The sequence below is a fragment of the Cervus elaphus genome, chromosome 24 (genome assembly GCF_910594005.1).
Source record: "Cervus elaphus chromosome 24, mCerEla1.1, whole genome shotgun sequence".
Taxonomy (NCBI): Eukaryota; Metazoa; Chordata; class Mammalia; order Artiodactyla; family Cervidae; genus Cervus; species Cervus elaphus.
Genome location: NC_057838.1, coordinates 13,149,695 through 13,163,035, shown reverse-complemented (window position 1 = coordinate 13,163,035; position 13,341 = coordinate 13,149,695). Strand labels below are relative to the sequence as shown.

The window sequence follows — 13,341 nt, the reverse complement described above, 5'->3', positions numbered from 1 at the left end:
AAAGAAGGTTATTATTGCCTTTTCTAGAATGAAAAAAAAAAGTCATTTCAAATGCTGATGATGATTGGTCCTAGAATCACTGGTCTAATGCATCCTTTAGCATAATAATATGCAGACTGGAAAAATTAATCATAAACATGACAATTCTGGACACAGAACCAGTGAGGTTCACAAACACCCACCTAATGGAAGCTTTTGTTTTGAGAGTAGTTACTCCAAGAGCCCTGAACAGTTGGCATATGACTTTGTTGGCCTCCAGTTTGGGAGGTCCTCTTCATCCCACAAATGTAGTCATTTGTAGTCATTTCTTGGCTGAGGAAGTGTCTTCCTTCCCTGTTTGAGTCAAGAAGCCCAGGGACATTTCCCCCATTTAATAATGACATTTTAATCCGTGACATACATATTCCACTTCACAGTCCCCAAAATACAAACAGATACAGATTCTCCAGGAGAATCAACTCTGTATCAACTAGTGGGCAGAGATCATTGGTAAGTGACCTGAAGCACCTGTGGCAAAATGACACCAACAACAGAGACAGTCAGGGTGGTCAGAGGGCAGTGGTCGCACACCTCTGGAGGCGGCACACACGTGCAGACCTGCAAACATGTCCCAGCCGCGTGTGTCAGGATGCACATGGCTCCCACCAGTCAGGGCCAGCCAGGCCACGCCAGGAGGCAGAGGTGCATGCATGTGTGTGAAGCTCTATGAAACGTCACCGATCAGACTCTAAGGAAACCCCTCTGCAGACACGGTCCTCCCCGTGAGGCACACTCAGCTTCCACCTCGCTGGCCAGAGCCGCTTCCCCAGACAGACACAGACTTCATGATCCTACCCTCTCCCCATCCCCGAGAGACGCCACCGAGCCAGCATGCTTGATGGCTCATCTCAAAACTACTGGGTATTAATTAGTTATCATTTGTTACTTTTAAAGTGCCTCTTAAACGCGGCCTGAGCCCCTCTGGCTGGACAGAGCAGCTTGTGAACAACACACGTGACAGTCATGAGATCAGGACTGCATATTGTTATTACGTTACATGCTACCTAGTGGTTCTGTCTTAATTAAAAATCAACCGTGTACACAGTGTCCAGAAGTCACCCAGCCTGTAAAACTTCTATAAACCTGCACTCAGCAGCCTGTGTTCACCACTGCTGCATTTCACTGTGACTGTCACCTCGGTCCACCACTCTCTCGTCACCTAGGTGAGACGATACAAGCTTAGAAGGTGGATAAAGTCCAAACTCTCCCCAAAATGAAGTCCAAGGAAGAAAGAAAAATGCAAGAGAAGCAGGCGCTCCTGACAACTGTCCCCATCAAGGCATCAAATACCCCATTCTCATTGCTTCCTAGGATGGTTCAGACCTGGAACTTTTGACTACTTATTTTCCTGGCTACAGTCTGAATGCTTTGTTTTTGCAACTGGGCAACATTATGCATAGTTAGTAGCTACTGCTCAACAATCTAAAAACTTAGCTTTTCTACTGGAGACTTTAAGAACAATCACTACGTCCTGAGGGACTGTGGACTTGAGATACCTACCCAAATCCTCCACCTACCTGGGACTTCTGCACTTACTGCCTTCCCCAAACCAGGCACAAGGTTAAACGTGCATTTAAACAAAAAAGAGTACCTAGAGGCTGAAAGTGAAGTGAGAAACCGGGCAATTCATCTGATTGACTCCTTATGTTGTTCTGTTTCACCAAATTGCTTAACTTTCTGTTGTGCCTTGGCTGGGCAGACTTTGCTGACTGAAGGTGAAATGGCATAGCTTTTGCCCAAGTAACTTTCACAAGACTTAGAGGCTCAGTTACTAAAGTGGCCCCAAAATCAACACACTAGCTGCCTGTTCTCTGTGAGGGTTTGCGCCATCGCAGGCTGCAAAGACCACGTGTTCTCTCAGTGACAGACCTACACCTGTAATACAGAGGTAGCAACTGCAGACCAATTATTCTGCTTACGTACAGAACTTTTTCCTATTTCACTTGATAATTATAAAATATAAACAGGCTCTGGGGGAATTTCTGCTGGAGTACTGAAAAGTTTCCACTATGCTAGGAATAAACGACAATGACAAACAAAAGTCCTTTCCTTCATAATGGAGGAGAACAAACACTGTATCTGGAATTTCTTTGAGAAAAGGTGTCTCTGCATAAATGAAGAACCCATTCACTGTCACATTCCTTGTTCCATCAATTTAACTAACAAAGCCCCCCAAAGTGGAACAGTTTTATTTTTGTAATAATTTCTCCTTCAAGTCCATGCTTCCAAGGATGATACCATCCAGAATGGATTCGTGTAAAGGGTGTGAGCCACCTTGCAGTGCACACTGCTTACTGAGTGTGTATCTTCTCCTAATAGCTGTTTACACACCCTAATGAACTGAAGTATGTGCTTCATTTAAATCACAGATATGACTCTTCACAGAACTGTGTAGATAAATGAGCACACTTTGCCACAGGCATTGCTAACTGATCCAACTGCTCTATCAAGTTACTTTCTCTCTTTATTTTTCTTCAAGTATTTACAGGTCTGGCAAATTTAAATAAGTTTGTGTTGTGTGTGTTCAGTCGCTCAGTCCTGTTCAATTTTGCGACATTATGGACAGCAGCCCTCCAGGCTTCTCTGTCCACAGAACTTTCCAGGCAAGAATACTGGAGTGGGTTATCATGTCCTCCTCCAGGGGATCTTCCAGATCCAGGGATCGAACCCACATCCCCTTGAGGGTTTATGACTCTTTACAATAAAGTTATACATTTAATTTCTAGAGTAAATGTTTTCAGGGCTCATAAATTCACTGCCTACCTCTTATGAAAGAGGCTATTCTAACACATATATAAGAAAACTCTCAGAAAATACTTCAAACCATGAGGAAAAATAGGAAAGGAACAAAAGCTGAACAGAACTTCTGAGAGGCGTTAAATACAAGTAAGAGAAGTATAACAGAAATGTTGAAGAATACTGTTAGTTTTTTGATTCACAAATAGGGCTAAAAATGATAGGAGGCATCAACAGCTAAAAACCCGTCTCAAAGGAGGAGTAAGGAGAGGCTGGGGCACATCTGACACAGTAGTTTGAAAACAGTGTCTGTTGTGAAGCAGGAAAAGCTCTCAGCACCAAAGTGTCAACTAGTCCAGAGACCACCAGCAAAGGGCAGAATGCCTGTGAGTGAGACTGAGTCCTGCACCTTCAAATGTGAATAATTATCTCCATCCTGTGGGGTTGTTAGGAGGCTTGGAAAGACGGATATTAAGGCATTGTGTAAACTGTGAAGTGCTTTACAAATGCAAGCTGTTATTATTATTATGACATCAATGTTTTAGCATCTAAATTATAGGGACAATACATTTATTATCAGTGTTTTTAAATACATATCTTGCATGCATTTAGATTTGCTTTTAATTTCATAGATACTTCAAGTTGGCAGGAGTCTCAGAACCATCTGGTTTAGTTATTTTATGGAAGTTGAAACTGGGAAGGTAGATTCTAGCCTGTTTTCTCTTCCCCCTTGTAACTAACAACAGATTACTGGGAAAAAAGACACTAAGCCGCATACTGAGACAAAGGCCTTGAGCAATGCCACTTTTCAAGGAGTGATACGTGAATATGCTTACTTGTACTAAAAATAATCATAAGTATGCATGTCTTTGATACTTTCTAACTTAAAAAAATATATTCTATACCTTTAAGTCACTTATCAAAGTTTTTCATTGTGATCTTTTGTCAAGGTTTTCTTTCTCTGCAAAGGCTTACTCATAGCAGCTTCCAAAAACAAAAGAAAGGGAGAAGAGGAGGAGGAAGGGAGGACAGATTAAGGTAATACATTATTCTTACTTGTAAATACAGTCCAGGCATAAGTACTAGGAAATGGTAAGAGATAAAGCAATCAGGAAGTAACTATAAGGAAAGGTTTCTTATTCCTTATTAACTCTGTAGCAAATCAAAACCAAGAAAAAGTCTTGAAATGCATTGAATTTAAAATCAGTACTTTAAACACCAACAGGTGATACAATAAAGCTTCAACTACCACCTTTTGCTTTTTTGTCATTCATCTGGACTTAATCAAAAGTAGATGAAATTGGAAGTTCTGGGTTCTTTTTTCCTTGTGAAAGAGATGTTAATTTTTAAACTTTCTAGTATTGCATTAAGATATACCTTAGTTAAAAAAAAAAGGCTCTTGCAACTTAGTACTACAACAAACTTAAAAAAGTTTAATTTATATTGTCTAGCACAATTTTAGCCATCTACTCTGGCTTATGACACATATGAATGAGCTAAGAGATATTGTGTAAATGCAGAAAAAGAATGGCAATGAAATCTCCCAACATTTTTCAGGCATTCAGCATTTGCTGATAAGTAAGTAAAACAGGGTTTTGCTATTAAAAAAAAAAAAAAAAGTTTTGAAAAACTTTCTGAAATCCCATTTACAATCACAAGAGATTTCCGGGAACACTTGCCTGTCCTAAAGGACTTGCACAGGTTCAATAAATGATTTGTTTCTACTCCAGACACTAGAGATGAATTTATGAGTGAGGGCAAAGAAAGTAAAACACGCAGAGTTTTTCACACACATTCACACATATTCAGCTTGTCATCCTGGAGAGACGATAAGCAGGGGGTCAGTTTTCTCCAAGAAAAATAAGAAGCTTTTACCTAGAGTAAAAGAAAGGAACTTTAGCCAGTGGCCATGATAATCTCATGTGTAAGGGACTACAACTGCTAAGGCCATCATGACATCACCCCCTAGGAGCAGGCCTGGGCGTCTGTAGTAGTAAAACCATCAGGTATCACTTTGCTGCATTTGAAATAAAGTCCTTCATAAATGCTCTAAGTAAACAGTGGTCTAGAACCACCTCTGCCCTATTTCTTTCCACATAAAGGCAGGCGCATCAACAGCCATGTCTGCCTGTTGCTTCCAAATGGCCTCTGCAAATAAACAGGTAAACCAGCCTTCAACAGCGAATCAGGAAACAGATGTCCTATAATTTACAAGTGAGCAAGGCTTGATTAATTTGAGAGATTTTCTGAGTTCAATGTGATTTAGCAAGTATTTATTGTGTCCAGAATTATGCAGACTTCTGTTTTCATTCTCTCTTTGCTTTCTGTAGTAGGAGTTAATAAAGGATCAGACAAGGTCATTTTTCTTATTCACAACAATTTTTAGGGACAAATCATGCTACTGGGGAGAATGTTAAAACTATCAACTATTGTCCAGATTCAGTTCAATCCTTCATATCTGGTTCATTTTTAAGAACATGACCATAAATGGTCATTATATTTTTTAAATGCACTTTACTTCTGATATTGTAAGTTTCCTTATGATTATCAAGAAAATGAAGCAGAAATGCTAAAAGCCTTCGCCCCTGCATGTATGACATGACCAGTCATGGTGGGCCCACTGCAGGAACACCAGCCACAATATTGCCTCTCTCTTTTCCCTTCGCATGGAGACCAGGCAAAAAAACTCATCCTTTGAGGTTCAACTAAATGTCCTCTTTTGGGGACATTGCCACTGTCCCCAAAAGAGACATAGAGACAGATGCAGCTCCTTTTTTGGGCTCCCATCAAACCCCATCATGTCTGTCATGAGATGCTGTACTACACGTGTCCCTGTCCCCACTCAGCTGCAAACAATGAATCCAGTAAGGCCAGACACAGTTACCGTGCTCCTCCAGTGAACTCAGAACCCAGCATGAGGTCTGCAGACAGCAAGCACATCAGCAGCTCTTCCACCCCGGTGCGCATCACATCATGGGCCTGACCCCCAGCACCTTATCCAGAGGTCTGGGTTGGGGATTCAGGAATGGACATTCCTATCACGTTCAAGATGCTATTACTGCTGTCTTGGGATATACTTAGAAGCCACTGGACTAGACTTCTCATGTATCAATTCATGAAAAAAAAAAATGCAACTTTGAGGCTCATTTACTAATGAAATATAAACCAGTTCCTTGATCTTGAGGAAACCCATGTAATATGTGAAAAGCGGGAGTCAGGAAACAGAGACAAAACTTCTCTGCACAAGCTGCACACACCACTTAATGTACGCTTCACAACCACCCAGGGAGTTTTTAAAGGTATGTTCAGTGCTCCATCCTCCAGAAATTTTGACTGGACTGACCTAGGGCATCCTTTTTTTCCAGAAGTTTCTTGGTGAGGAATGTTCAAAGTTCAAAGGCTACTGTTCTGTTTTGTTTTTTTAAAGAGTCACCTCCTAGTCTTTTCGGTTCAGTCATGAACATGTAAGAAAAAAAAAAAAAAAAATCTGATGCTGTCCTACATAAGAAATGGTGAATTCTCATCTGACGATTTGCAGCAGTATACTAACATGATTCTCAACATACTTACATGATTATTACATGATAACAGGATTACAAGTACATGATTCTTAACATACTTACATACACAATGTATATGGTTGCTCACAACTGCACCTAATCTGGCTTGCTAATCACAGTGGCCTAGTCCAAAAAGCAGCTGGTGACCTAGAACCTGGCCAAGCTCGGTATGGATGGCGACAAAGAGGCTGGGGTGAGTTGTTCTACTGCCATAGACAATGCCTGCCAAAGACATTGACGACAATGCCAAAGACATTGAAGACAAAGCCAATGCCAAAGACATTGAAATGTTTAATGAAACAACAATTCAAGGCCACCTGGGCTCCAGACCTGTATACTCCCAACTGTCTCCTGGACTTTTCCATCAGAGTACCGCAAATCCCACCAACTGACTCTACTCCTCCTAGGGCATTTGCAGCCTCTGTGAATGGATTTATGTTTGTCCAGGTTTCCAAGTCAGAAGCCTGTGTGTCATCCTGGGGCTCTCTCTTTCTTATACTCATTACATATGATTATCAATCAATTCCACCTCCAGATCTGCCAGAGTCTCTTGTTCTGCACCCTCACTGAAATGCTACAGCATTTCACCTGCATGACTCACCCATCTCCCTATTTCTACCATTGCCCATGTAACCCATTCCCCACAGCCTGCTAGAGTCTTCTTTCCGGAACACCAAATACATTACACCAGTTCCTACCTGCATGGTGCCCCTCCCTTCACACATAGCTCTCAAACAACTGCAGCCTCCTCAGCTCTCCCTTCACCTCCCACCACAATGGATAACCACTGTTCTTCAGGACTTTGCTACTCTTGACACACTTCTTGGAATGTCCTTCATATCATATTATCTGGGGAAATACACATAGTTCTTTACAGGCTCAAATGAGTAATCCTTCCATTTGGTGCTACACCTAGCCCTCTCTCCAGGCAGTATTTCAAGCAAGGACTGAATACCGAAGACTTCTTTATCTTGCATTGAATTCTATCACTGCTTCTGTGACATTTTCACACTTGTTATCTGTAGATCTCTCTTCTTCTACTTGACTTCTAAACACTTATGGACAAGTATCAAGTCAGATTCATTCCCAGAGCTCAAACTGTGGATTGAACAGCACAAACTGTCACCATGGCTCGAATATAAAGAAAAAAAAAATGCAAATAAAAGCCAAAGTTGTCATACACAATAACACCTGTCTTTTTACTCAAAGGAAGAACAACAGTGGTTAATTCATATAATAATAATTAAATATACTAAAATAAACTAATTCAAAGCCATGTTTACTGGCCACCTAGTAACAGGTGCAATTGTGGCAGTATCGAGAACTGTGTTGGACACTCTTGCACTGTTGGTGGGAATATAAATTGATACAGCCACTATGGAAGATGGTATGGAGATTCCTTTAAAAATTAGGAATAAAACTGCCATATGACCCAGCAATCCCACTCCTAGGCATATGCCCTGAGGAAACCAAAATTGAAAAAGACACATGTATCCTATTGTTCACTGCAGCACTATTTACAATAGCTAGAACATGAATGCAACCTAGATGTCCATCGATAGATGAATGGATAAAGAAGTTGTGGTACATATACACAATGGAACATTACTCAGCCATAAAAAGGAACACATTTGAGTTCTAATGAGGTAGATGAACCTAGAACAGAATGAAGTAAGTCAGAAAGAGAAAGATAAATATTGTATTCTAACACATATATATGGAATCTAGAAAGATGGTACTGAAGAATTTATGTGCAGGGTGGCAATGGAGAAACAAACATAGAGAATAGACCTATGGACATGGGGAGAGGGGAGGAGAGGGTGACATGTGTGGAAAGAGTAACATGGAAGCTTACATTACCATATGTAAAATAGATAGCTGGCGGGAATTTGCTGTGAGGCTCAGGAAACTCAGACAGGGGCTCTGTATCAACCTAGAGGGGTGGGATGGGGAGAGAGACGGGAGGAAGGTTCAAAAAGGAGGGGATGTGTGTGCCTATGGCTGATTCATGTTGAGGTTTGACAGAAAACAACAAAATTCTGTAGAGCAATTATCCTTCAATAAAAAAATAAATTAAAAAAAGGAGAACTGTGTTCGAGACATTCTCATCCAATCATTAGTTCACTAAATTGCAATTCAAGACTCTTGATAAAGGCACATTCCAGATACAGTCAGAAAAGATACTTGGACTCTGGGTTTTTCCATGAGAACCCATCAAAATGGGGTATAATATGGAACAAAGAAGGAAACTCTACCCCACACTCAAGCTTTCACAGATGACTTTCTTAAGCAAGCTGCTGAAATTTGGTAGGAGTAAAATTTATTTTAAGCATATGCAACTCACAGATGCTCAGTCAACAAGGTCAGACATTTGATATTATACTTCGGTGTCTTCAGAGATTAAAATGTCAAATTCAGCGCTTAGCTTCTAATGGGGCTAAGTAAACAAGCTACCACACTCACCAGCCCCAGCCACCCCTTCTGCCCCAGCTGGCTCAGGGAACTTTCTAGACAACTGGATCGTGTCTACCTAAACCTGTTGCAAGGAAGCTGGACCTGATGACTCTGAAAAGGTGAAAATTTCAGTCAAACCGGTTATTTGGCGTAAGTCTCAAAGCCTGGATCCTTGCCTGAATTCAAGCTCACCTGCTTACGCCCATGGGCTGGATGGCAGACTACCCTTAGACATTGTGCAAAGAAAAAACTGTTGGAATTTTCTCAGGTAAAAAACCTTTTAGAAGGAAGATGAAAAAGAGGGTATGAGCAGAAGCTCTGATGCAAATGGGAATGACATATAAGAACAAACTAAGATGTAAATTCTGTTCTGTATGTGTTGATGGTTCAGAAATAAACAAGTAACAATTAACTGAAATAAAAATGCTTCTTATAATTTTGAATGTCCAAAAATGATAGAAGACAACAAAACAGGGTTTGAGAAGCAGAATCTAGTTTTTGAATTATGTCTACAAGGAAACAATGCCTAGAACTTGTTCTAGAACTTGGATCTTTTCTGAAAACATATCCCCATTAGTAAAACCAAAACCCATTTCTACTATATTAAGTCCAAATTAAAGCAAGCGCGAGAACACACACACACACAACTTTCACAGCAAGTCACATGGCAAGGGCCAGGAAAGTTTCTAGGTGTTCTTTTACAAGTTGAGTATCCCCATCACAGATCCTGCCCCCGTATCTGGGCTTGCGGTACCAATATGGGCAATCTTCTCTTAAACACCATGATCATCAGTTTAATGTTAGAGCTGGCTTGCCACTCCTGTGAAGAAAGTTTCAGACATTAGCTGCTGGTTCTGGAGCTTGGACCAAAGGAAAAACAAAGAATATTTTCTTTTAAGCAGGGCAGAATTCTTCCTCTTTATTGACACCACCTCTAAAAACATTTTACAACATGTTAGTGCCAGCACATGGACTGACTCTAATTATGTAGCACAATGAATTCTGGCAATTGGCGTCTTCAAATTTCAGAATAAGTTCTTGAAAATTTATGGACTATGAAACTGAATATATGAAGCATGAAATGGCAGTCCAAAGCCGATGGGAGCTATCAGCCATTTACTGCTAGATGGAGCTACATAATGTGAACAGATGACAGACACACAGACTCTGGTTTCCTTTCCAGATCTGAAAAGCAAGATACTACTTAATCACTGGCCTAAAGAACCACTCTGGAAACAATACAAACCGTTAGGATAACCATGGCCCCTTTTAACTCGTAATGTCTAGCACATGAGATGCACTCAATACACATTCATTGAATTGAGAAACAAGGTCTCAGAACTTAGAGCTGGCAAGGGACACATCCACCTTCACACAGAACGGGAATGAGGACACAGGCTCCCGGCTTCCAGGCCAGTACTGAGTGGGCGTCCTCTGGTCTCCTTAAAGAAAGGGAGGCTTCATCCTGGATACGATGCAACATCCCCGAATTTGTTCTCTTTTATACAGCCCAGATCTACTGAGCCAAGGATATCATCTGAGGAGGGGCCAGGCAGGATGGCCTAGCTGAGAATACCATCCAGGATCACTTCTGGAGCAGTACCTTTACCTTTCTGTTTTTCAAAAGGAAGGAGCTTGCTCAACATCCCTCCAGCAATCTCCACATTCATTGCTCACTTTGTGGCAGAGTTCTTCCACAAAAGGGGCCTCCTGAGTACCAGGAGCAGGAGTCCAGACTGTGGGCAGGTGGCTTCCTCATCCCCAGTCTTCTTCCTCCCTCTGCCAGCATCCTACATCACACACACTGACAGGGCTCCTCTAAAACCAGAACTCACACAAAGCAACACAGGCAGCGCCTAGGTGAGGGCTCCCGGGCCAGAGTTTGAATATAAGATCTGCCTTTTGCAAGCTGCGGGAAAGTCACTTTACTTCTCTGTACCTCGGTTTCCCCACATATAATGACAAGAGCCAACTTGTATGGTTGATGTACGGATTAAAAGGACACTTAGAGTAATTAGCCTCCAACTAATAACAATAAATGGAAAAAAAAAAAGACACTTAAAATAGTGTCTGACAGGACCAAGTGCAGTAAGACCAAAGGACACCATATCTTAGAACCAAACAAATCTCTCTAAAATGAGTAAATATTCTAGAATAAAACTTACCAAATTTGATCAATACAGGTCTTTAACGCTTGCTGTTAATAATTTGCCCCGAACATTCTGGTTCTCTTATGTTACTGTAACATTTGTTCACCTACTCTCACTATTCTATTCAGAAGCATTCTGTTTTAAACAAACATGGGACTAACAGGCAATTTAAGTGGTATTTATATATTTCTTAGAAAAAGAATCTCTAAGCACTAATAGTAGTGTTCAGAAGGGTAACAGCAAAGAGCTGGGAACATTTCTGCAGTCAGAAAAGTGATGCTTTGGAGGCACTCCAAGGGTTTAAAATAAGGATGGGGTCCCCTTGCCACCTGCCTTCAGGCGGGAATCCTGTTGTCAACTGATTCAGGAGCTGGACCACAGCCTGGGACTCAGAGGAGGAGAGACTTTCATGGAAAAAACTAATTTCTTTTTTTTACTAAAATCATCATTCTCTTTCCTTTGCAAGATTGTTAAAACTCCAGATGTTCCAAAAGAGCTTTTTACATTGGCAGCAGTCTTGCCAGAGATTTCACCTCTATCGCCAGTGATTTCCAAACCTGGCTGCCCAACAGAAGCACCTGAAGAGCTTTTGAAAAATTCATACAACCAGGTCTCACCCCAGGACCAGTGAAATGACAAAGTCTAGGGGTGGGAGCCAGACATTGTTTTTTGTTTGTTCTGTTTCAAATCCCAAGTGATCGTAATTTGAAACAAAGTTTGGGAACCATTGCTTTATGCCTTAGCGCTCCCGCATCAAACTCGCTCAGCACCATACCCTGTGCCAATGACCTCAACAGCAAGTACAGACCTGACTCTCGGAACCCAAGCTGCTCGATCTTGAAATTGTGCAATTAAACCTTCTGAGGCATGTTTCTCATTTCAAGTGGGTTTATGGTCGGCAGTCACGAAGCCAGACTCGCTCATGTTCAGTCTGGATATTTGGCACACGTGAATCACGGACATCAATTTTTTTTTAAAATTTAAATTAAGTTTAATATTTCGGTTGGCTTAATGTCAAATTCGTCAAAACTAGGAAACACATCGCAAACACAAAAATTTCTGGATTTTAAGGAGGAAAGCTTGCTGCGAGCCCTGTTTTGAAACCGTGGGGAGCCAGCCAGGATGGGTTCCGCCCCTGGGGCGTTCGCACCAAGCTCCGGCTGTTTGGCCACGGCCTGTCCCACAGCTCCGTCCCATCCACCTCGAAGCCGGGAGAGCCCAAGGGCTGCAGGTGGGGGCGAGTCTCGGGAGCCCCGGGAAACCACCACTCAGGAGAGTCCACCGCCCGAGGGGCGCGGACGGCGGGGGCAGCTCGGGCCGCACCCGGGCGTGGAGGCGCCGTGCGACCCGCCCCCTGGTGCCAATGTGGACCTCGGCCCTCCCTGACCCGCAGCACAGGTGGCCGGTGCCCGGAACCAGCTTCCGGGCCTCCAGGTCAAGGCGGCTCTGGGAGGACGGCTCCCTGGGGCGGGAGCCCGACCCGAGGCTGGGCGCGGGTGCGGGGCCGGGCGCGGAGGGCCGCTCCGGTCCTGGAGGTCCGAGGGAGCGGGGTGGACACCGTGTCCCGCCTCGGCCCCCGGGCAGACTGTGGGCGCACGTGCTGGGACGCGCTCGCCTGGGCGTCCAGCCCGCGGAGGGCAGGAGAGCCGAGGGGAAAGCCGCGCTCCGGGCTCCTCGGCCCGCCGCGCCCCGCGCCCGAGGCTGCCCCGCCGCCCGGAACCGAGACGCGCATTCCTCCGCAGCCCGGCGGAAAGCGCGGCCGCCCGGGACGGGAAGGACGGCGGCGCGGGCGTCCTTACCTTTCTTCTCCTCCAGCGCTAGACTCGCCTGGAAGTGCGCGGCCAGCAGCACCAGGAGCGCCGCGCGGCCCGCCCCGGAGAGTCGCATCGCGCCGGGCTCCGCTCTCGGTCGGGACGCAGCGGCCGCCGTGCGCGGGTCTCGGCGGCGCGGGACACGGCGGCGCAGGACGGACAGGGCTCGCGTGGGGCCGCGGGCGTGCGCACCGAGCCGGGGCGGAGGCTGCGCGCTGCGCCAGCCGCCGGGACTTCTAGCTCGCTGGGGCGGAGGCGGGGGCGGGGGCGCCGGGAGGCCGGGCTGCAGGAGGAGGGCCCGGGAGGAGGGGCGGACGGCGCGCCTGACCGAGGAGGAACCCGCCGGAGGAGCGCCGGCCGGCAGGACTAGGGGCGGCGGACAGCGGCTGCCCCAGGAGTCCGGTGCCCAGGTAGGGGCCGTGCGGAGCCGACCCGGGCGTCCCCCGCGGACGCGCCAGCTGTCTCCCTGATCCAGCTTTCTTCGAGCCACTTTTGTGCGGGGGGTTACCGTTTCCCCTCTTTCTCCCTCCAAGTTGCGGAGCAAACTTGTACTAACTCCAGGCAAACTGGCTGAGCCCTAGGCCCAAGGCC

At 44.6% G+C, this 13,341-nt stretch overlaps 1 protein-coding gene across 1 annotated transcript in view; it reads right to left on the bottom strand.

Annotated features, from left to right (window-relative positions):
- The window catches only part of EGFR (epidermal growth factor receptor), a 215,023-nt gene extending 202,059 nt beyond the window's left edge, over positions 1-12,964 (bottom strand). Inside the window, exon 1 of the mRNA XM_043885232.1 lies at positions 12,739-12,964. Within this exon, the coding sequence (XP_043741167.1) occupies positions 12,739-12,826 (88 nt within the window). The 5' untranslated portion in view covers positions 12,827-12,964. The remainder of the gene's footprint in view (positions 1-12,738) is intronic.
- Between the last annotated feature and the right edge of the window lie 377 nt (positions 12,965-13,341).